Source organism: Centroberyx affinis, unplaced genomic scaffold (genome assembly GCF_046629955.1).
Source record: "Centroberyx affinis isolate AG114_WGS23_722 - 3 ecotype Tasmania unplaced genomic scaffold, CSIRO-AGI_Caff_v1 ptg001928l_1, whole genome shotgun sequence".
NCBI classification, from domain to species: domain Eukaryota; kingdom Metazoa; phylum Chordata; class Actinopteri; order Beryciformes; family Berycidae; genus Centroberyx; species Centroberyx affinis.
This window is the reverse complement of record NW_027280290.1, coordinates 47,519-71,456: the sequence shown is the minus strand read 5'-3', so window position 1 is coordinate 71,456 and position 23,938 is coordinate 47,519. Positions and strand designations below refer to the sequence as shown.

General features: G+C 40.7%; 1 protein-coding gene across 1 annotated transcript; it reads left to right on the top strand.

Annotated features, from left to right (window-relative positions):
- The first annotated feature begins 188 nt into the window (after positions 1-188).
- On the top strand, positions 189-22,192 carry abcc2 (ATP-binding cassette, sub-family C (CFTR/MRP), member 2). Its single transcript, XM_071530466.1, has 32 exons — positions 189-233; positions 1,969-2,142; positions 2,579-2,725; positions 2,843-2,983; positions 3,149-3,271; positions 3,455-3,510; positions 3,666-3,927; positions 4,495-4,673; positions 5,717-5,894; positions 6,457-6,711; positions 8,326-8,391; positions 8,723-8,860; positions 8,995-9,141; positions 9,233-9,317; positions 9,515-9,581; positions 9,788-9,914; positions 10,708-10,884; positions 11,793-11,960; positions 12,418-12,601; positions 12,753-12,888; positions 13,180-13,282; positions 13,409-13,628; positions 14,965-15,119; positions 15,330-15,485; positions 15,701-15,900; positions 16,340-16,466; positions 16,646-16,747; positions 17,786-17,929; positions 18,940-19,098; positions 19,187-19,353; positions 20,181-20,375; positions 22,010-22,192. The coding sequence occupies exons 1-32, from the start codon at positions 189-191 to the stop codon at positions 22,137-22,139; spliced, it is 4,713 nt and encodes a 1,570-aa protein (XP_071386567.1). The 3' UTR covers positions 22,140-22,192.
- Positions 22,193-23,938: the final 1,746 nt, after the last annotated feature.

Genomic DNA, 23,938 nt, shown 5'->3' with positions numbered 1-23,938 from the left:
CTGTTTAAAAGCCTCATGGCTCAAAGTCTCTCTGAGTCACGTCCTGCAATTGTCTTCTCTGGAGTGTGTGTGGACAGGAGTGTGTGTGTGTGAGTATTTGAGCCAGCCTTGGCAGCGGTGGAGGAGTGGACGAGACGGGTCTGGTTGTCTTGTCATCTAAGGGGGATTGAAGCGGATCATCTGGGACCATGCCTGCTGCGGCACTGGAGGAGTACTGTGGGTCCGTCTTCTGGGTGAGTGTGACAGACGGGGGAGAGTTAGCCAAGGGAAGGCATGCTGGGACTGGGGGAAATTACCTTAATCACAGCCTTAATTAGTGGATCTATATCACTTTCCAGTTTTCCCAAAACATTAATGACAGACTTTTGATGCATGACAGCACAAATATGAAGTATATGTTCACTTACTAACTATAACTACATTGTCAGTCAAACATTTACAACCAATATGATGGACATAGTTATGTTGGTAGTTGTATAAAATACAACTAAGAAATCTGTTTTAAAGTAAAAAAAAAACAAAACATGTTTAGATTTGTTAATAAATAAAATATTGTTTTATTTAGATTTATTTGAAAGCATTTCATTCTATTTTACCACTTTATAACTCAGAGAGTGACTAATGACTCAGCACTTCTGTCAAGTGCCCATGTTTATGTAACTCATCATCACTCATTGAATGAGTGATGCTTTCATTTCTCAAGGATTTTTTCTTAATTACTCGCTTTACAGTTACAGGGACAGGAACCTTGTCAGGGCATCATACAGAATAGTTTGGAATCAAACTGAAATTCAATTGTTAGAAAGCTACAAAGACCTTTATTAGCTTTATTATCCCCATTGGGAAATTTGCCATGGAATCTGTTCTGCTGCTGTTATTAATAAAAAGCAACAGTACACATGTAAAATGGCTTCACCAAAAACAACAAAAAAACAAAAACAACCAAAAACAAGTAGGCTATGAAATAAATAACACAAAAACAAAACAGGACAAAGATCATTCCAATAAACTTGGCCATAACTGGTTTCATTTTCTGACATCGTCCTTCTCCCCCTCCTTTCCCTTTCCTACCCCTGCTTTTTAATGTTTTACATAAAAAAAAAATCATGTGGTTAATGTTTTCTCCTTTTATTCCACATTCCTCTCACATTTCTCCCACATTCCCCCCCCCCTTTATTCCTCTCTTTCCTCTTCCTGCACACAGCAGTGAGCAGGGACTTATGATTTAATCACATGTGAGTCAGTCTTGATTAAATTTCTAATCAGGGAGGTGTTCAGTCCCTGTGGTTTAATGCAGTGTGAGCATCAGGGCTACCCAGGTGGGAGTGTGTTTGTGTCTGACTTTCCAAGAGCTTATGAGGGCTGTTGTGTGCTTATAAGATGCTGTAATCATTTGTAGGGTTCTTCATTTGATGTGGTTAATCTGGTGTGTGTGTGTGCACATCTGTGCATGCTGGGTTGTGTACCAATTAGGGTTCAACCGAATCGATATGGGTTTTTCAAGGCCTTCAGCGAAATTTTTAGGCTGAAGTTGCTGATAGACCATATTTTGTGCCGATATTCAATATCTTTAAATTTGACCATTTTCATCCCCCCCCAAAAAAAGTATTCAGCGTTTCCCCCAGATATTTATTCCTGTCAGAGTGGAAAAAACCTCTGAAACAGCATTTAGACCATTATGGGACACTAAAACTCCTTTGAAACCCAGACTAATGTAATTATTTGTTTCTTTCTGAAGGCAGGGTGACCCGCCGCACCTCTTCCATGGATGGGGAAACGCTGGGATACATTAGGAATTTAAATGAAGAATTACAAAACATATAATTCAACAACGAAATGAACAAACAAAATATGTACATATGTGATGAAGGAGGAACCTCCATAATATCAGCAGTGGACGACATGACTGCATATATCTGATATATTAATAAAAGGCCTACACCTAACCCCAGTGCCACTGTGTCTCAGAATGCTTCGTTCCTGGATAGAGCGGACCCGGACCTCCCGGTGTGTGTGGAGCAGACGGTGCTGGTCTGGATCCCACTGGCGTCCCTGTGGCTCTGTGCCCCCCGGCACCTGGTAACTCTCTTCAGCAGAGGAGTGAAAACAAAACACCTGTCCAAGCTCTACCTCTGCAAACAGGTAACAGTTGCAGGAGGAAAAGTAAATAAATTGCTAATATAATAATTGGTTCCAGTAACCATGGTGCTGACGAAGAGGAGGAAGGTAATGTTGATGATAGTAACAACAACAACAACAAAGTGCAATTTGAAAATTTGAAAAAAAAGTGGCGCTGCTCTTACAAAATTATTGATAGCACAAAATTGTAATATGAGGATTTTACATAATGAAACCTCTATATTTTCGTGAAATTGAATGATAAATCTGAAGTAATAATTTTTTTTACCAGAATCACATTTTGGAACAGAACTCTGCAAATATGATTTCTGTCCAGTTAGGGATTACAATTGTGGAAAAAAAACAATGGTTTCTACATGTTTGACGCTCGCTCACTTGGCTTTATTGTTTGTTTTTTTCATACGAGCCATTTGCTGATAATGTCTGTCTTTCCCCTCAGCTTGTGGTGTGTCTGTTGTTCCTGTCGGCCATCGCGGGCCTGGCAGTGACATTAGGAGAGGATTACGGCCCGGGAAGAGACGCCATTTCAACAGAGAAAAATGCTGGTGTATTCTATGCAAACCCTGTGCTGTTCGCTGTCTCATGGGTAAATACATACAGGTTTTAAATTAGTTCTGTTATTGCTTTGCTGCTCATCATGGAGGGATAATGTGTAAATCTAAGGTCTGGTATTTGCCGCTCTGCACTTTGACCTTCTCCGTAGATCCTGCTCTTGCTGTGCCAGGAAGGAGTGAGGCGGAGGGATGGAGCGGTAGATTCCGCCACTCTCTTCCTCTTCTGGCTGCTCCTGGTAGTGTGCGACATCCTCCCCTTCCAGACCCTTCTGCGAGAGGCGCTCAGACTGGTATGGGAGAGATGTAATAATGTTGGGAGCAAATGGGGTTAAGACAGAAGAAGATTGGAACCATTACTGAGGCAGAATGCAGTTATTTGTTTTGATGCAGCTTTCAATATCTACCTGTGATGCACCATCCACCCTCTTCTCCCTTAAACCTCTATCTATCCCCAGGGAGAAATCCGTGATGTGCCTCGGTTCTGTCTTTTCTACATTTCCTTTGGGCTGGAGTTGATTGCACTGGTTCTTTCCGCTCTGGCCGACGTCCCTCGGGAAGCGGAGAAACGTGTAAAGAAGGTACCTGAGCGCTCAGATGGAATCACATGTTATGTGTTTTCTCTGAGCTTGTATGGATTCTACACAGTTAGGAATAATGCAACAAATGACCCACACGCTGTACCTAGCTCTATCCAGTCTGACCCTCCATCATTTTAGCCTTCTGTTAACTTTATTCTGTGTGCTGTTTTCTTTTAATCATAGAATCCAGAGGCAGGGGCAGCATTTTTGAGCAGAATCACTTTCAACTGGTTGAACAGGTAAATTCTGACTGATAAGAGGTTTGCTACAGTAAGAATGCCAACAATCCCCCTCAAATGACACTACACACACACACACACACACACCAAGATCCTTCAAGTTGTGCACTATCAGTGTCTCCTTCACCTCCTCACTTCTCCCCCTCTCTCTCCAGCATGATGGTGAAAGGCTACAAGCGGCCGCTGGTTCAGGAGGACCTGTGGGATCTGAAAGAGGCGGACAGCACCGCTTATATCAACAAGCATTTCCAGCGCACCATGCAGTCAGAGCTGTGTGCAGCCAGGGCCAGGTTCCAAAACAAGCTGAAGAAGAAGACGACAGGGGGCAAGAACAGAGTGAGCGCCCAGGAAGAGGCCTTTCAGAGCAGCCTGTCCAACAGCCTGGGGAAAGGTGTCAGTCAGGATGTGCTGATGATGGTGAGAGTGGACACAGCATACCAGGACACGCATAGCACACATGCATGCACAGCGTCTAGCACTCCAAATGATTGTATTTTTAGGCAATTATCCACTCAATTACCTTTTTCCCCACTTTCATTTTAATCATAGCACTTATTGCACTGTTGGGTACATGCATAGAGCCGACACTACCAGCCAAACATTTGGACACACCTGATTGAATGAATTATGTTTTTCATTATCTTCAAGCCACTTTGATCTAAAGGTTTATGCTTAAATGCTTGAAAGTTGTTTTGAAGTTGATGCCTATGTATGAATTTCTTTCCAAAGCCTTTGCCTATCCATCAAGGCAAAGGGCGGCTTCTGTAAAGAATCTAAACTATAAGATAGTTTTGATTTGTTTAACACTTTTTTTTGGTCACTGCATAATTTCATTTGTGTTATTTCATAGTTTGATGTCTTTACTGTTATTCTAAAATGTGAAAAATAGTAAAAACAAAGAAAAATGTGTGTGTCCAAACTTTTGACTGGTAATGTATGTGCACAATATGTGTACAAAGACATTTAAAATATATTTTTTTGCAGGAGGAAAAGGGAAAGAAAGAAGACAAGAAGAAGGAAAAAAAGAATAAAGAGGAAGAGAACTATCCTAAATCATGGCTCATTCCCACTATTTACAAGACCTTTAAAGGGGTTCTGATTGAATCAGCCTTCTTCAAACTTCTAACCGACCTGCTGGCCTTTGCCGGTCCTCAGCTCCTAAAGTAAGTCATAACTCTTACAAGTTTTAAATAAATGTAAATCATACCTCCAGATACTAGAATAATTTTACTTATTTCTAATTTTACTTACTTTACTGTGAAAGCAGATATTGCCAATTTCCCTTATCTCTTAATCTGTGTATTGTTTTTATTGACAGGATTTTTGCATATTTTTATTGTTCAATATCTAATCTAACCTAATCTAATACTTAGACACATCACAAGACATCTATATATGGTATAGCATTAGGGCTGCAACTAACGATTATTTTCATTGTCGATTAATCTGTTGATTATTTTCTCGATTAATTGATTAGTTGTTTGGTCTATAAAATGTCAGAAAATGGTGAAAAATGTCGATCAGTGTTTCCCAAAGCCCAAGATGACGTCCTCAAATGTCTTGTTTTGTCCACAACCCAAAGATATTCAGTTTACTGTCATAGAGGAGTAAAGAAACCAGAAAATATTCACATTTAAGAAGCTGGAATCAGAGAATTTTGACTTATTTTTCTTAACAAATTACTCAAACCGATTAATCGATTATCAAAATAGTTGGCGATTAATTTAATAGTTGACAACTAATCGATTAATCGATTAATCGATTAATCGTTGCAGCTCTATATAGCATATTTCCTCAAATCTGTACTTTTTTGTTGCCCTAGTGGCCTCTGGAACTGTTTGTTCCCTTAATATGAAATCAGTCTCATCAGTCATTGGCTCAGGGTTGAGAAACTCTTTGATGATAAGGTGTTAGGATGTTAAACTGATGGCAAAGTGGAACAAGCTACATAACACTGCATAGTAACCTATTTTTTTTCAATCATAGCTTAACTATTCCCTCAGTGGTTAACTGAAGCATCAGTAGATACCATCAGTGTCTGAGAAAGAGAGAGGGGGACAGAACAAACAGGGGTGAACAGGATGAGAGTTGAAGGAAACGTTATTAGTACATTGAGTCAAATCTGTCCTGAGAGAACACAGTAACGGGTGTCCCAGATGATTATGTTTTGAGCTGTCCCTTGAACTCCAGATTTGTCTTGTTCCAGAATGATGATCTCCTTCACCCAAGACATGTCCATACATACCTGGACGGGCTACGTGTATGCGGTGTTGCTGCTGCTGGTGGCCATTCTACAGTCTCTGTTCCTGCAGCAGTACTTCCAGCGCTGCTTTGTGCTGGGCATGAAGGTCCGCACCGCAATTATGGCTGCTGTGTACAAGAAGGTAAGCCTAGAAGTGACTGAGAGTGTAAAAATAAACACTATGCCAGTGTTTATAGTAAGTTCACACCTTCACAATTATGATACCTCTTTTAGATAGTGTTGAGAGCCCCAGAGCCACATCAGCTCTTTGGGAGAACAGTCTACACTCCAACTAACCCTTCTAATTAATTGTCACTAAAAACACAACACTGGAAAATTTGCTGTGTGGGATCCTTGTCACAGCTCAGTCACTCTTACAGTACACATAGGCTTTTAAATCAACAATTCAATGACTCAGTAGTTTGGATGCAGCATCCTTCAATTTGCCTCACTGTTTGGCCTCAAGGCCAATGACCATATGAACCCGTGCCTGCTGCTCTGAGCAATTACAGGCTCAGGAGGGTTAATAATAACTTCTGTCTGTGTGTCTTTTATTGACTCTGTATAAATACAAACTTTTCATCGGAAATACTCTTATAATGTCTCTTACTCTTACTCTTACCTTTTCTTCTTCAATTCTTCAACTTTTCTTCTTCCTTTTTCCTTCTGTTTTCCTTTCCTCCCTCCTTGCTCCCTTCTCCTAGGCCTTGGTGGTGTCTAATGACACTCGCAAAGAATCAACGGTTGGGGAGACAGTAAACCTGATGTCAGCTGATGCCCAGCGCTTCAACGATGTGACCAACTTCATCCACCTGCTGTGGTCCTGTCCTCTGCAGATAGTTCTCTGTATTGTTTTCCTGTGGCTGGAGCTGGGGCCTTCTGTGCTGGCCGGCCTGGCGGTTATGGTGCTAATGGTGCCAATCAATGGACTGCTAGCCACCAAGGCCAGAAAAATCCAGGTTATCAGAAATACACACACATACATTATATAGTGTGCAACTTTTGTATATAGTGTACATGCATATAACATGCTGAATTTAAATAGCAGGAAAGGTTTTTTACATACATTTGATTGCCTGTATTTTTTCCGATATTACCAATTTCACTTCCCATTTCACCACCCATCCCATAACAATCTCCACTTGGCCCTTTGTTTGGACCTCTTCAATAGTATGTGTTTTCTTGATTCTATTGGAGTTGCAGTTCTATACTGAAATGGTATACTGTATCCATTTTGAAAAACAAAACAAACCAAAAAAAAGAGATGATCCAATCTGTTCTGATATTTTCAGCCAAGGATATGTCCCTCATTTGTTTTAATTATTTATTTTTTTTCTTTTTTCTTTTTTTTTTTTAATAAAAGTAGGTGTCATCCACCAATGGTGGATATCTAATTTAGGAATAAAACCCTTCATATACAGGTAATAATAGTTAAGCATGCCATTTGGATACAGACAAACTATTAGCATGTAAAAAAGGACATTGAAGTAACTAAGTCACAATTACAAAGGCAGTTACTCAGGTGAGTCATATTAAATTGAATGCCAATTTGCTGTATGTGCCAGCTGTAAAAGAGGTCTGATAATCACCTCTTGTAGATGTGAGTCTTCAAAGCAACATGAGGCAACTAACAGAGTTCCAAAGAGTGTGTAAAATAGTTGATGCCCGAATTGCAGGTGCATTGGTTACAAAAACTGCAAAATTGTTTTATGTGGCAAGAGATACAGTCTTGAAAATCATGACAACATATACCAAACACAATCAGTCATTAGCAAAGAGTAACACTGGTCGCAAGTGAAAGCTCACTGACAGGGACAGACTGACACTTAAAAGGTTAGTTGTTAAACACCACAAAAATATGGCATCAAAAATTACCAACAACACCTATGTGACAGTCTCAACAAAAAAGTCATGCGCTTCACAAAGCTGGTATTTATGGCGGGGCTACAATGCAGAAACCATTTGTATTTAGGGCAGACTAAATACCTGGTGCAAGGTGCAGAAAACCTGGATCCCTTAGCAAAGGAAAAAAATACAAAATCACATTTTTTCCTGCAACTGGATGGATGTACAGTACATATGGAGAAAGCCAAAGGATGCCTAGTGGTGGATCTGCAATGATAAGTAGGCTATAGCCATCTTTTGTGAGTCATTGCATGCAGGACTAGTGATTGCTCTGCATGGTCATATAACAACCAAGGAAAATGAAATCACAGTTCCCATGATGTTCCCATATTCAGGGATGATATGCCCCCATACACACTGTTAGACAAATTCAAGAGTGGTTTCCTGAACACCAGGATGAAGTGAAATGCCTTCCATGGCCTCCACAATCACCAGAGTGTGGAGTAGATGTCTACCTTATTCATCCCTCAAACAACTGGACACTGTTCAGGACTTGTATGAAAGCAGTTCAAGGAAGAGTGAAGCTGTTCTGAAGGCAAAGGATGGCCCTAGTCCTTATTATACCTAATATTAATATAATATTAGGTGTTATTTTGTCCACCACCTGTAGGTATTGGGATAACAATTAGCCTAATGCAATACAATTTTGTTTTTCCTTTTCTCCTCAGGTTGAAAACATGAAGTTCAAAGACAAGAGACTGAAAATCATGAATGAAATACTGAATGGGATCAAGGTGAGTTAATAACCCCATCGTTTCAGGTAGCTGCTGTAAGATCACTACCTGTGCTTTTCTATTCAATAATGGTCCAGCAGGATGGGTGGAGGCGGGGAATTGTAAGTGTGTCCTTCCTTAGTAGAAAAGCTTTCATGCCTCAGGAAAAAGCAGAAATGTCAGTCTGTGGTGCCCTTTATTGTAATGTGTCCACCACCTGTGGATTTTTGGCCTTGACTACAGAAGGTATGAATGCTTTTCCCCTGTTCCTCGAGTGATGCAACACCCTTCCTTTTCTTTGTGCTCCACTGCCTTCTGCCCCCTCCTCCCCTCCCTAATGTCTGTCCATTAGATCCTGAAGCTGTATGCGTGGGAGCCATCCTTCCAGGCGCAGGTGGAGGGGATTAGGGAGGAGGAACTGATTGTCATGAGGAAGTTTGCCTACCTCAATTCTGTCTCCACCTTCATCTTTGCCTGTGCTCCAGCTCTGGTGAGTGCTGAGAAAGAGTGTCAGAAAGAGAGGGAGGGAGGGACAGGGACAGAAATGAAAAGATTTGAGACAAGACGGTCTTACCAGTATCTGCAACCTTGTTTCTCAATATACTAACCGTGTCCTTTCTGCAGGTCTCTCTGGCCACCTTTGCAGTGTTTGTGGGGGTGAGCTCAGAAAACGTGTTGAATGCTGAGAAAGCTTTCACCTCCATCTCTCTCTTCAACATCCTTCGTTTTCCGCTTGCCACGCTGCCCATGCTCATTGCCGCGATGGTGCAAGTAAGGATGCACTTACACACACGCATGCAAACATACTGAACCTATTCTAAAATTGTTCATATCTGACTAACCGAGTTGTTTGACTCTGCAGGCGACAGTGTCTAGGAAGCGCCTGGAGAAGTTTCTGGGAGGTGAAGACCTTGACAGTGACAGCGTGTCCCATGACCCCAGCTTCAGTAGGTCCACAATCAGCACTTGCACCGGAACCCCTAACAGAATGTTGACCAGGTCTAATAAACAAATGCAATGATCTTTCATGTGCCTGTGTGTTTGTGGTGTGTTTGTGGTGTGTGTGTGTGTATGTGTGTACATGTCTGTCCTTCTTTCTGTCCATCTAATTGCATCTCTCCGTCCATCTGTTTCCATCTATTAGATACTGCTGTTAGTGTGTGTGATGGCTCATTTGCTTGGGAGAAAGAAGCTGAGGCTGTGTTGAGGAAGTAAGTTTGTTGCTTCACAGGCAACATCACACATTTACAACACACTGGTGTATTAAATTATCCTAAACATATTTTTATTGTGTGTGTGTGTGTGTGTGTGTGTGTGTGTGTGTGTGTGTGTGTGTGTGTGTGTGTGCGTGTGTGTGTGTGTGCATGTGTGTGTGTGTGTGTGTGCGTGTGTGTGTGTGCGTGTGTGTGCTTGTCAGTGTGTCCCTGGACATTAAGCCTGGCCGGCTGGTAGCAGTGGTGGGAGCGGTCGGCTCTGGGAAGTCGTCTCTCGTGTCAGCCCTACTGGGAGAGATGCACAGTATCAAAGGCTCTGTCAACATACAGGTTAGGGTTACACTTCACACGTCTTCATATCTGTTTAACAATATTAAAGGCGCTACATGTAGCATTTTAAGCTCAATAAATCATTACGACATAAATTCTGAGACATGTAGTAGTATAATTACTGTAAGCAAACGAGACCTTCGCTATGAAGACTGCCAGCCTCTAGTGGCCTCTACACTGCATTTTACATTGTGTGCCACTGGGTCAGATTTGGCGGGAAATCTGCTGGATTGCTTTATGGCACAAAACAGGAAGAGGGCGCTGTTCTTCCAGAGCAAACTGAGCTAAAGCTTTCAGAGTTTCAGAAAGTGAGGGGGGGGCATCTACCACTAGATGCTACCATTTGTCTCCACCATTATCTCATTTGTTTACAGTAATTATACCAAGATATTACAATTAATTTGAAAATCATATATTGATGTTGAAAAATGTTACATGTAGCACGTTTAATTCAAATATGTTTGCACACATAGTCCTGGACAAGCAATGTGGACACCAAGTACTTTTAGGTTATATTTTTAAACTTGATTCCATCCTTCCAGTCACTACAAACCCTCTTCAAAGTCAAATGTACCAAAATATATTAGAATAATGAATGATTAATAATGGCACTAACTCACAAAATCACATTATTTCAGAGAAATATCTGTTTGTTTCAGAGAACACCAAGTGCTTCAAGAGTGTTACTTCTTGTCTCTCTCACTATTTCACCCTGTTTGACCATTAAGCCTTGACTGGACACCTCTGGCTTAGAGGGAACATTTCACCAGACTCTCAATGTCTTTCCTTCCAGGGTTCACTTGCCTATGTGCCACAGCAGGCCTGGATCCAAAACGCTACTCTGAGGGACAATATCCTGTTTGGCTCGGCCCACGAGGACAGGAGGTTCCAGCAGGTGCTGCAGGCCTGTGCCCTGGTGCCCGACCTGGAGCTGCTGGCTGGGGGAGACCTCACGGAGATCGGGGAGAAGGTGAGAGAGATTAGGCTGTCTGGAGATTGCTGACAAGGGTTTTGACATGATGGTGGTGGCAGCGGTGATGTTGGTGTGAGTGTGTGTGTGTGTGTGTGTGTGTGTGTGTGTGTGTGTGTGTGTGTCATCCTATGTGTCTGCACTCTGGGCATTCTATGGGAACACAAACTTAGACACTGAAAGACACTGAAAAATGCAGCCAACATTTGCCTCAGTTGGTCCAAAAGCAAGAGGCGATTGGAGAATTGTGTTTTTTTCCCTCTCCATTCAATGATTGAACAAGGGTAACGCCAAAATCCGATCAGAGGAAACTTAAGCCGATGGAACAAAGAGAATAGTGCATTTATCAATAATTGTAAAGAGGCAAAAAAAAAAGGTGGGAGACAGACAGACACTCTTCACTGTTTTTTGTATTACAATAATTAATAATTAATAATAAATAATGAATTATTTACAATTACTATTTACAATTATTGGTAAACATATTATTTTCTTCGTTCCATCGACATAAGTTTCTTCCAACTGGATTTCAGTTTCACACTTTTTCAAACTGAAAGGTTTAACAAACATAAAGAAAGCAATTCACTTAACCACTATTCAGCAAGATGAGTAGTTTTTTTTCATATATTGTCAGAATCTGCTTTGTTCGCATTTGTTTATGTGCTAGAAGTGTGATTTTGAGACCTGTTTTGCCGTATAATGGCAGTGAATGCAATTCTTCTATCGCCTCTACCGCAGCAGGCCAGGAAGCTACACAGCCCAAAGTACTACCAAAGGTCAACATCACTTTAAGGCTAATAATGTGTCTATTTTGTTCTTCTCTCCTCTCCTTTGCTCTATTTTGTTGTCTTCTCTCCTCTGCTCTATTTTCTCCTCTCCTCTCCTCTCCTCTCCTCTGCGGTGCTTAGGGCATCAACCTGTCTGGCGGTCAGAAACAGCGTGTGAGCTTGGCCAGAGCAGCTTACAGCCAGGCTGATATTTACCTTTTAGACGACCCCCTGTCTGCCGTGGACTCTCATGTGGGCAACCATCTTTTTGACCAAGTGATTGGACCCAATGGACTTCTCAGGGATAAGGTCAGAGTCCAACTTTAAGTGTTGATCAATACCTAAGAGTTTCACTCTACTAACCCTAACCCTAACAGCCACCATTTGAAAATAATTATTCCTACTCTTGCAAAATGATTGATAATACAAAATATTGACAAATTAAGCACAACTTTTAAAAGTTGGTAAGTAGGTAACATAAGTCTTTGGTTGATGAAACACTTTTACAGACTGGATTCTCAATATTTTAAAGATCTTGAATGATGAACTTTTACCAAAATGGATATGTAGCATAATGGAGGTATATATAGCATAATGGAGGAAATAGGTAGCTTAGTAAAAACACATGATGGTGGATATACTGTTCTAATGAGTCCAGCGACATTGGCCTGCGTCAAGCTTGGAACACATTTCTATTTTCAGTTTTTGCTTTCAGAAGAGACCCACAGTTTGACCGCCAAGGCTCAAAATGTCTTTGTCTGTACAGACTCGTATCCTGGTGACTCATGGAGTGAGCTTCCTGCCTTATGTAGATGAGATAGTGGTGCTGGTGGATGGGGTGGTGTCCGAGGTGGGATCTTACCACAGCCTCCGCGCCAGAAGGGGAGCCTTCTCTGACTTCCTAGACACATACGCCAAAGAGCAAAGCAATAAGACCCAGACAGAGGCAGGTAGGTACATCTGGTTTCTCACTGCATTATGGACTACAGCTGCACAAAGTACTGCACTTTTGTGGCTGTCCTCCATCTGTGTGTGTGTGTGTGTGTACTATATGCCTGATGCATCTACAGGTACTATATGTAACCATTCATGTGTGTTCAGAGCCTGGCATCGATACTGCAGAGGTTGAGCTTGTCCCTGAAGTAGAGGACCCTCAAGCCGACTCTCCTTTGGACGACGTTGTCTCTGTCACACTCAAGAGAGAGAGCAGCATCCGCCGCAGCCAGCGCAACGGCAGGTTAGAGAGGAGGAAAGTGGTGGGGGAGGGAGGGAGGAGTGTGAGTGTGAGTGTGAGTGTGTGTGTGTGTGTGTGTGTGTGTGTGTGTGTGTGTGGAGGGGAGGGGGGCTTCCATTAGGATACATTACGGTCATTATTAAGAGGATCTGTCAGACTGTAAGACTTGTGTCCATAAAATTGACACTCATTTGTCTTTTTCATGCTCAGCAGAGAAAGATATACACTTTATAATTCCACTGAATGTATTGTTTTCTTCTTTCTTTTTAATTTTTCTTTCTCTCTCTTGTCCAGTGTCAGGCTGAGGAAGAATAGTTCTATTAAAAAAACAGCAGCTGTTGAAGAATCAAAGAAAGGCCAGAGGCTGATAGAGAAGGAAACTATGGAAACAGGACAGGTAAATTGAGCTAATTTAATAAGTTTAATACACTCTTTCAAATGCATCACATCAATCCAATGTACACACATGGCCACACACATCTACAGCTGTGTTCTAAGCCTTACTTCCGTGTCTAATGTCCAGGTGAAGTTCTCCTTATACCTCCAGTACCTGCGTGCAATGGGCTGGGGATACTCCGCCATAGTCTTCCTGGTTTACTTCATCCAGAACGTGGCTTTCATTGGCCAGAACCTGTGGCTGAGTGACTGGACCAATGATGCAGTGGACTACTACAACATGACCTACCCCACCTGGAAGAGGGACACCAGAGTGGGGGTGTTCGGAGCACTGGGGGTGGCTCAGGGTAAGCACTGACAGGAGGTCAGTTAGACTCATTGCAAGAAAACAAGTAGTTGCTTAGGCCCTATATTAATGCGCTATTTTTTTTTTTCTAATGCCCGAATTACCTCCTTTGTTACTGTTATGTTTAACATTTTTGGTTTTCAGCATTATATTGACTGTTTGCATCCTTCAAACATTAGTTTCCACAGACAGGATGAGCTTTTTCAAGATACTGAAAACCTCAAGGTTGGATCTGCTGAGGCAGAGATACTTTTACATTGATTTAAATGAAAAGGGAAGGGTGAGAACACTCGACTGTTGGGGACCTAGTGTTTTGGTCAATTGTTAGAAAAGCTCAATCTAATTTCCTGGGAGTGCAGCTGTCTGTTTAGTCACCTCACTGGCAAAAACACCAAAAACCTTGAAGATTGTCAAATAATGCTGAGAACATGATTTATGGAAACTGAAAGTGCCCCAATAATTAAATAAATAAATAAATAAATAAATATAAAGTATTCTTTCCTTTTTACCTTACAACTGGGCCAGTTGCATAAAGATAGACCTAGTTTTAGACTTAAATGTGATCTTAAGTCAAACTTGCTATAGACTCTTATATTGACCTGTTCTTGATACTACTTCTTGATTGCTGTAGATCTCTAATGTTTCTCTCTCTAAACACTCTCTTGTTCAGGCTCTTTCCAAAAACCAAAGATTTGTCATCTTGTATGAAACAGCTTCAGTATTTAAACTTCCCACTCTGACAGTTAGGCCGACTTGTTGCCATAACAACAAAATTCTTAACTCAAGATTAGCCAGGGGGAAGGTGGCTAACTTTCCTGCCTCAAAATAAGTCTGTCGTAATATTTAAGTAACAGACAGTCTTAATTAGCCTAGTCCAACCTGAGAATCTAAGACCAGCTTAGACTAGTCTTAAACTAGCTTTATGCAACTGCCTCCTGGGATAGTCATGTTGTCTATCCCAACTGATAGCAATCGTCTTGCCTGTTTGTCAATTTGAATGCATACAATGACTGCCAAAAGACTTTTCACAGTGATCTCATAGAATTCTATTATTACGAATATTGTAAACATATGATTGTAAATCCTTAGTCAATGTTCTTTTTTTAACATGAAGTGCGCTGACAATTACAATGAGTTGTAGAATGTGAATATTCTGTAAGTACTGACCATTTTGGAGAAAAGTACACTTTAGTCTCACTGCTTCACACAGACCTGAAAATGTTCTTTTTTCTCAACCTAGTCATGCTTTTTTGGCGAAAGTATCATGTTTTTTGTTGAATGAAGGTGCAATTACAGGCTTTTGAAACTCTCTCTCTCTCTCTCTCACTCTCCGTCAGGCGTCTTTGTGTTCCTTGGCACCCTGCTCCTAGCCAATGGTTCGATCGCTGCATCTCGTATCCTGCACTCTAGGCTGCTTAACAACATACTGCGAGTTCCCATGCTCTTCTTTGACACTACACCCACAGGAAGGGTGGTCAACCGCTTTGCAAAGGTGGGAATTATAATTTGCCCTTTCATGATGCTAAGACCCTTAATCAGCTGGATAAGGGTTAGAAACCCATTTTATTTTTATCTTCATCATGCCAAGCGCATTGATGACACTGAGCATACAGTGTATTTTTCTCACATAGTGGTAAAATAGCATGTTGGTACATAAAAGAGGCCTAGAAGGTCAGTTATAACATGGCAGTGTGTTCTAAAGGATATATTCACAGTGGACGAAGCCATTCCCCAGTCCTTCCGTTCCTGGATCATATGTCTGCTTAGCGTGGTGGGGACGCTGTTTGTCATCTGTCTGGCCACACCTTTCTTCACCATCATCATCATCCCCCTGGCCGTGGTCTACTACTTTGTACAGGTGAGCAGAAGAAGATTGGATCGGAAAAGGAGAGGAAAAACATAGTAGGAGAAAGGAGGGTGAAGTAGGGGCAGCATTTCTTGAAAAGTAATGTAAAGAAAAGAAATGTAAACAGTGAGTCTAAGAGAAAGAGGGTGACTTGCTCCCATCATCACATAAAGGGCATCCATCTCAACCTTCTACTGTTTTCTATTGCTCTCTTTCTCTACTCCCAGCGTTTCTATGTAGCGACCTCCAGGCAGCTGCGTCGGCTGGACTCAGTGTCTCGCTCTCCCATCTACTCCCACTTTGGCGAGACGGTGTCAGGTCTGTCAGTGATCAGAGCCTATGGACATCAGGAAAGGTTCCTGAAACACAATGAAATAACCATTGATGAAAACCTCAAGAGTGTGTACCCATGGATAGTGTCAAACAGGTCTGTTGGAACAACTATTGCATCTGCCCACACACCATGTGAGCGGAGCAGAGCGGACATAATTTCATGTGAGCGAGGAGCACATTTTATAAGATCCTGCTCCGCTCAGGCTGCTCTGCTCTGCTCCAACCAGAATGCCCTACTTCTCCAAACCAAACCATTTACTGAATGCTAACACTAAGATCACAGATAGGAAACCAACTGATGAATTCAAAATGGATGTTCCATCCTGTCATTATCAAAAATGGCCTATTATTATACTTGACTGCACATGAGCAAAATATTGAGTAGGGTTTCAACTCTCTCCACTCACATGCTCTGACACACACATACACAAATACATGCACACTCGTACTCATGGGATTTTCGATATATTGATGAATGATGAAACCCTTATCTGTGTGTGTGTGTGTGTGTGTGTGTTTTGTGCATGCTACAGATGGCTGGCCATCCGTCTGGAGTTCCTGGGGAACCTGGTAGTGTTTTTTGCCGCTCTGCTTGCTGTCATCGCCAGAGAGTCACTGGACAGTGGTCTGGTTGGCATGTCTATATCCTACGCCCTCAATGTCAGTACTCAACATATACTCATGCTCATCGTGCACACACACACACACACACACACACACACTACTCAATGATAGCAGTAATGATGATGACAACAGCGATAACAGTGATGCTGGTTGTGGTGATAAAGCTATTTGATAAAGTGAATTAACACACTCACTTCCCCATTGGGGCTTTGTAGGTAACCCAGACCCTCAACTGGCTGGTGAGGATGACCTCAGAGCTGGAGACCAATATTGTAGCTGTGGAGAGAGTCAGCGAATACGCAGAGCTTGAGAACGAGGTATGTGGAAGCTTTTCTGTACTTCTTGTTACTTTCTGTACCCACGCTCTGTGTACTTTTATTATTTATTTATTTATTTAAAAGGGACAATGTGGAGTTCAAACATAAATGTCACCATTTGATGCACCGTACCAGATTATAGCTATAAGCTAATTCACATCTGTAGTCCCTTGGCAGGTCAAAGCAAAGAAACAGCACAATAACAAACAGTACAGAGTAAAAACAACATACAAAGTTATACAAAAAAGAACACACAAGACTAGGGCTGCAACCAAGGATCACCCCCACCTGACCTGTAGGCGTACTATAAAAGATCAACGACCAAGACCAAATTCCAACCATTTTACTTGGATACACACAATAGTTGCTATGAAGATAGAGGGGTTGAAAAGTTGGTCAGTGTTACATATTTTGGCTCTAGTTTCCTTTCATTTTTCTGATCTATGTGGTGACTAACTTTTTAAAGTTTTCAACTTTTGGCACAGTGTAAAGGCAGGTAACTTTTACCAAGCATATGTCTTTATAAGCAGTGTCTCCAGCTTGTGTCCATTATAGACTGATATTTTTCACACCCTTTTAGTATGTGCATGTTTATCAACAAGGGATCCAATGTCCATTCAGTTGTATATAGCTAATATGCAACTCATTAGAACACGTGACCTGAAGGTATGTTATTACTCATCCCTCAGTGGAACGTCAATACATTCAGTGACCTTAGCGTTAGATACTTACAGTACATAGTCATCAGGTAGGGTGATTTTGGCACAACTTACAGGCTCTACACCAGTATTTAAGAATCTGGTGTTTGCATGCATTTCCCTTAAATGAAACAGGAGTGTTGTAAAAGTACTCACCCCTTCTGAATCCACTAAGAGAGTAGAGTAGGATATAGTCTCTACTAGAAACAAGTGGGCCCGGCAGTAGCTTAGATCAAGGAAGGACATGCTATGAAGTTGATTATCGTATTGTGTAAAAGGCTTGGCTTGACAACTTATCCACCTTTAAGCAGCTACACTCTGTGTGTATGTGATTCCACAGGCTAAGTGGGTAAGTGACACTCGGCCTCCAGAGAAGTGGCCTGAGGCAGGAAGGCTACGGTTTGAAAACTACAAGGTCCGCTACAGACCCGAATTAGACCTGGTGCTGCATGGAGTCACCTGTGACATCAACAGCACTGAGAAGGTCCGTGTGCGAATCTATGTCTGTATACTGTATGTTAGTGTGTTTGTGTGTGTGTGTGTGTGTGTGCGTACAAATCCAAATCATGAGTCATCTAATGGCATGAGTTTTATAACGTTACTAGAAACAAGTTTCAACACAGAAGTGAAACACGGTAATGGCTTGAGATCAGCATGTACACTCTGGACTTATGACTTAAAGATTATTACCATCAACGTTAATACTTTTGCTATGGTGCATCAAAACAACACGTTGATCATTCCTGATGTGAGACTTTTGCCAGATAAAGACCACATAATCATCATAAATAGAGCTGGTGGGTGATAATGTTACCTCTCCCATATGTGCTGTGTTAGGTAACTATGCTCTCTGTACATACAGGTACATTTAGAGAACAGAAAACAGAAGACGACATAAAACTACACCAGATCTATGTCCTCGATTCATAAACCATGTCTACAGACATGGTTATCTACAGTATATACATGTATCAAACATGTTTTTTAAAACAACTGTTGGGTCATTACCCTAATGCTTATCTCTTACAATTGATAGTTGCAAGCAATATTCAAAGGATAATAACAATATATCAACAAACGACAGTGACTGCTTACAGTTACGTTAGCAATAAAACTACATTAGCAGGTTACTGTTAAAGGATGTTTTTTGGGGGGTTGAATACGAAGTTGAAAGTTGAAAATAGAGAGAGACATGAAAGTACCACTTGGTACTAGGTGTTTAAAACAGCAAATGCTTTCACAAACTGGATATATCAGTATAATATGGTATCAATCCATGATAGAAAGTAGCAAAACGTACATTTATTTACGTGAGAAAATTGCAGATTATCACTTTAAGTTTGTGTTTTTCAGAATGCACACACACATACACATACTGTACATACACACACAACACACAAATACACTGATAAATTAGTTAGGCCAGTTTCTGAAGACTATGAAATGTACATGAATGATCAGCTGTGACGTTTCGCCCTCTCTCTGTGCATTCAGATTGGTATAGTGGGCCGGACTGGAGCCGGGAAGTCAAGCCTGACTAACTGCCTGTTCAGGATCATTGAGGCTGCTGATGGTCGTATCCTTATTGATGGGACAGATATTTCTACAATAGGCCTGCACGACCTGAGAAGCAGACTCACTATCATACCACAGGTACACACACAAAATGTGCACACACTAACTAACACACAGAGTTTAATTTCAAACAATACATTTACTTATTCTAAGCCTGTGTTTGTAGGACCCAGTGTTGTTCTCTGGGACTCTGAGGATGAACCTGGATCCATTTGAGACAGTCAGTGATGAGGAGATCTGGCGAGTACTGGAGCTCTCCCATCTGAAGGATTATGTAACAGGGCTACAGAAAGGATTACAACATGAAGTCGCAGAGGGAGGAGAGAACCTCAGGTCGGTTAATCCAGTACACAAATATACAGTCGACATAGTGGTGAACGGCACTGAACAAATGTTATGGCCAGATGCTGTAAACTACAGACATCTGGTAATGTCTACATCTGACAAAAATCAGCATGGCGTTAATTCTTGCATAGTAATTGGATATTAGCATGATAAAGACACTGTATCTTTACTTCTTTGTTCTATTATCCTAAATATGTTTTTGTTGTAGTTATTTATTGTTTTATCCTTAACAATATTCATTCAGTTCTTATCTATAACATCTTGGTCTCAACCTTTTCAATCAATACTGCATCATGACATATTTTCTATTGTTAATTAACACTACAGTGTGCCAGTCCTGTTTGCCACACTTCATTGCTAATCCTGCTGCTGCACAGGTTGTGCTTTAGTTATTCACTGCTGTTTTGTGTTCTGCCGTCATGTTTCCATCAAATGAGCTTGTGGTGAGGTGACTTTGTTAATTGGTTGTGTACAGACACAGCCAATTAATAAACATCAAATACTTACAGCATTCCAGATACATTGCAACTAGTAATTAGTGCCTTCCAGTGCGATGATTTTCAGAATCCTCAGACAATTACTTTGTTATTAAAGGTCTGGGAGGTCTGTGGCTCAATCCAATTCTAACAGATTGGAATGCACCCATTCACAGTCACCACTTTGTGCTGCTGCACAACCCCCACACAACTCAATGTTTTTGCCAGCTTGTCCTCACATATCTTATGTCAGGAATTGTAAAAGCCTCAAATATATTTGAAGCATGTGCTCATGAGTGTCTGTGTTGTACTTTATTTGACCTCCATCTCTCTCTGCAGTGTCGGCCAGAGGCAGCTGCTGTGTCTGTCCCGGGCCCTGCTGAGGAAGTCTCGTATCTTAATCCTGGACGAGGCCACGGCAGCCGTGGACCTGGAAACGGACAACCTGATTCAGACTACCATCCGCAAAGAGTTCTCCCACTGCACCGTGCTCACCATTGCCCACCGCCTGCACAGCATCATGGACAGCTCCAGGTGAATGAATGTGTTTCTCAGTTGTTGATGTTGATGTTTTCTTGGCATATGTCAAACCCTGATGAAGGCCTTGTCTCTGAAAATGGTTGGTAGAGCCAGTAAAGTACAAAGCTAAAAGAAAAGAGTGTGCAACTTGAATTTGCTTCATTTTCTTTTACAAAAGCCTCATGTCTGCAGCTTGCTGGGTGTGCATTCGTTCTATCCATTCCTATTCCTTCCTATTCCTGTTTTTTGCATATTTATGAGTCCATAAATGGTCTTTTGATAGCTCCGATCCACACTACTGAGTATGAGGAATTTTTCTTTTATGAGACATGTTTTCATGTGGGCTAAGATACTTTTTTTGTTCCAGTGGTAAATTAATTTGTTGCTGCACCAACACATATCTGAGACACGGTACAGAACATTTAACAAAACGATATAATAAACAAATCAGCATGTGGTGGCACAGTAAGCAATAGTTCAAATAAATAATAATAAATAAAATAATAATTAAGTTATTCTAACTTCAAAAACTATAAATTAAAAGCAGTTAATAAACAATTCCACCAAGTCAAACAATTAAATCAATTATACTAAGTTCTGTTAAACAAAAATACATAAATTCTAATAAACAACCGAGATTTCATTGATATTGCCTAAATCATATATTTATTTATTTATTTATTTTTGTAGATCTTTAGATCTACTGTTCCAAAAGAACTTTTTATGTGTCTGCTGTGTCACTGGGCTTTCACACCAAACGCCGGAGCACCAAGGAGTATCATTGTTTAATTATTTCAGCTGCTCTATCTACACCACTTAAAACAGACTATTTACAGAAAACTAACCCATAGGCTGTTTAAGTTGTTTAATAAACTGCTGGTGACCCCGCTAGTGCATCTGGAAAGGCGAAAATATGTTTCTGTAGCCTGCTGAGATTCCAGCTTGCCAGCTTGCTGTACCTTGCGCAAAATATGCACATTGTCGCTTCTGGTGTGAAAGCCCATGTCAGTGGTCAGGGTAGAAGCCAGATGGCCACATCTGTGTGAGACACTGGCATTCATGTCTGTGGACATGAAAGGATCTGCCAGGCTTTAAAGTCTTCCAACACTTCCTTTTGAAGCTTGCATTTTGACTGGTTGTTTCCTCTTTTTTGTAATTTTGACATGTTTTATTCATTTTAGATTATTTTGCAATATTTCCTGTGGAAATGCATGTTATCATTATCATTATGATGTCACTGTCAGTCAGTGGAGACTTCAACAGCATCGTATCAGAACCTTCAGCAGTAACAGTAACAATAGATATGGCTACTGCTGAATAATTCTCTTTTCCTACATTTAAACTAAACTAAGTTTAAACTCCCCACTTAATGTATCCCGTTATAAAAAAATATCAAACAACAAAATCTAGTGCACTACATTATTATTATTACATTATTATATTAATATATTGATAGTAAATCTGACTATGAACCTCCTGTCAGTCTTGTTTGCTAGGGCCTGACATCGACATGCGTGGTCAGGACCTCCATTGTATGACTGCCTGTCAACTTGACCTTGTCGGGTCCGTTGTGAACGGAAAGTATACCATTGGTAACCATCTCTCTCTCTCTCTCTCTCTCTCTCTCTCTCTCTCTCTCTCTCTAACAGGGTTATGGTGCTGGATGCTGGCAAAATAGTGGAGTTTGATTCTCCTAGCAACCTGTTTGAAAAACAAGGCCACTTCTATGCCATGGCAAAGGATGCTGGGATAACAGGAGTCGACATCACAGCTCTCTGATTTTACACTTAATGACTGTCACTTTGCTTTTTTGAAAGGTTGTGATTCCATATCCAGAAGAAGGAGATAGTAGCTTCTGTGGTTTGATTTAAAAGATTGAATTGTGCTGTGATGAAAGAAATTCTCCAATGTAATATTTGTATTTATAGGGGGTGGGGGTGGGAGGTGGGGTTGTTTCTTTTTTATTAAAACCAACATACTCTTAGGTGGTGCATTTTAAATTGGCCTTTGATATTAAGCATGGGTCAACTAAATACCTGCTCCCTTGCTAAGAGAATGTGATGATGATTTCTTATTTTTTGATTTTTTGCCAGTTAATGGATCCTAAATGACTGTAACTCATAAACAGTTTGGAATAAATTAATTTACTTGAGCTAATCCCCATGACACAGTGTGTGTGTGTGTGTGTGTGTGTGTGTGTGTGTGTGTGTGTGTGGGTGTGTGTGTGTGTGTGTGTGTGTGTGTGAGCGCCGTGTTGTATTTGTATGAAGGGGGTATGCCCACTGCACCTCCAATTCCACTTTCTGATCTGTGTATAATCAATTCAACTCAAACTTTATTCAAGACTCATCTTAAAAAAGAGGTCCATTGCAGATAAAAACAATACAAGACAATTACGCATAAATAGAAGAAAAAGATACACATAAAAAGATCAGGTGTATAATTGTCCTCTCAAATGTTTTCCGATGCTAACTGGATCTATTATCTTTTTTTGTTTTTTTTTGCCCAAGAATTTTTTGGATCCCATTTGCCAAACATTTTGTTGTTAAAGTGAGTGAAACAATGTAAATAGAAAAACAAGAAGAAAGAAAAAAAGAAGATCCACCTCAACAAATAAAGAAAAGCAAAACAGAGGAACCCTCAAAGGCAAAAATAGTCAATATCAGTGTTGGACATAGTTAAGGGCAATAATTTTACACCCGTATTCATTTTCATGAGACTAAAAATATAACAAAATGTTTCACTTTTTTTTTTTACTTGTAAGATCACTGCGGGAGAAGGCATCGAATTTCATGCAGAAAAAAAATAAACTTAGGAGGTTTTCACTGCTGTTAAAGGAATAGTTCACCCAAAAATGAAAATTCTGTCATCATCTACTCACCCTCATGCCAGTTGAAACACAGGTGAAGTTTGTCCATATAACACACAGGGAGGTTGCAGCACAACTCCATAGCAGCCTTCTCCAAAACAACTGAAGTCAGTGGGGACCAGTTCTTAAGAGTTCCAAAAAGACCTACAGTATATTTACACCATAATTTAGTGCAAATCTTAACTACAGCTGATTGATTTGCAACAGCTGATTGATTTGCAACAAATAATGGTGTATAGGTCTTTCTATTCACAGTGTGATTGTTTGGCTGTTTTTTTTTTGTTTTGTTTTGTTTTTGGAACTCTAAAGATGTTTGAAGAATGAAGATGAAGATAGAATTCTGAGAAAAAATGTCAGAATTCCGAGAAATAAAGTCAGAATTGTGAGGAAAAAATGTCAGAAAACAATTGGTGGCATTTTGGGTACAGGCGTCCCAAGAGCCTGTAGTTAATTCAGAGGTGATGTAATAAGCCTGTAGCCTGTAAGTGAATCCTGCGTTCAATAGCCTTGGTGTGAGCGAAGTACATTTTAACCAATCCCAACTTGGCTAAACAAGCATTATCACAGAAGATATTTGTATCAGTTAAGATAAGTAAAGCAGAGGCTAAGGTAATATTAACCAAAATGGTGCAGAGATGGCAGGAGAGATGGGATGGAGATCAGACACTTACGGTATATCAGATACAAAACAAAGTCAACAATGAAAGAT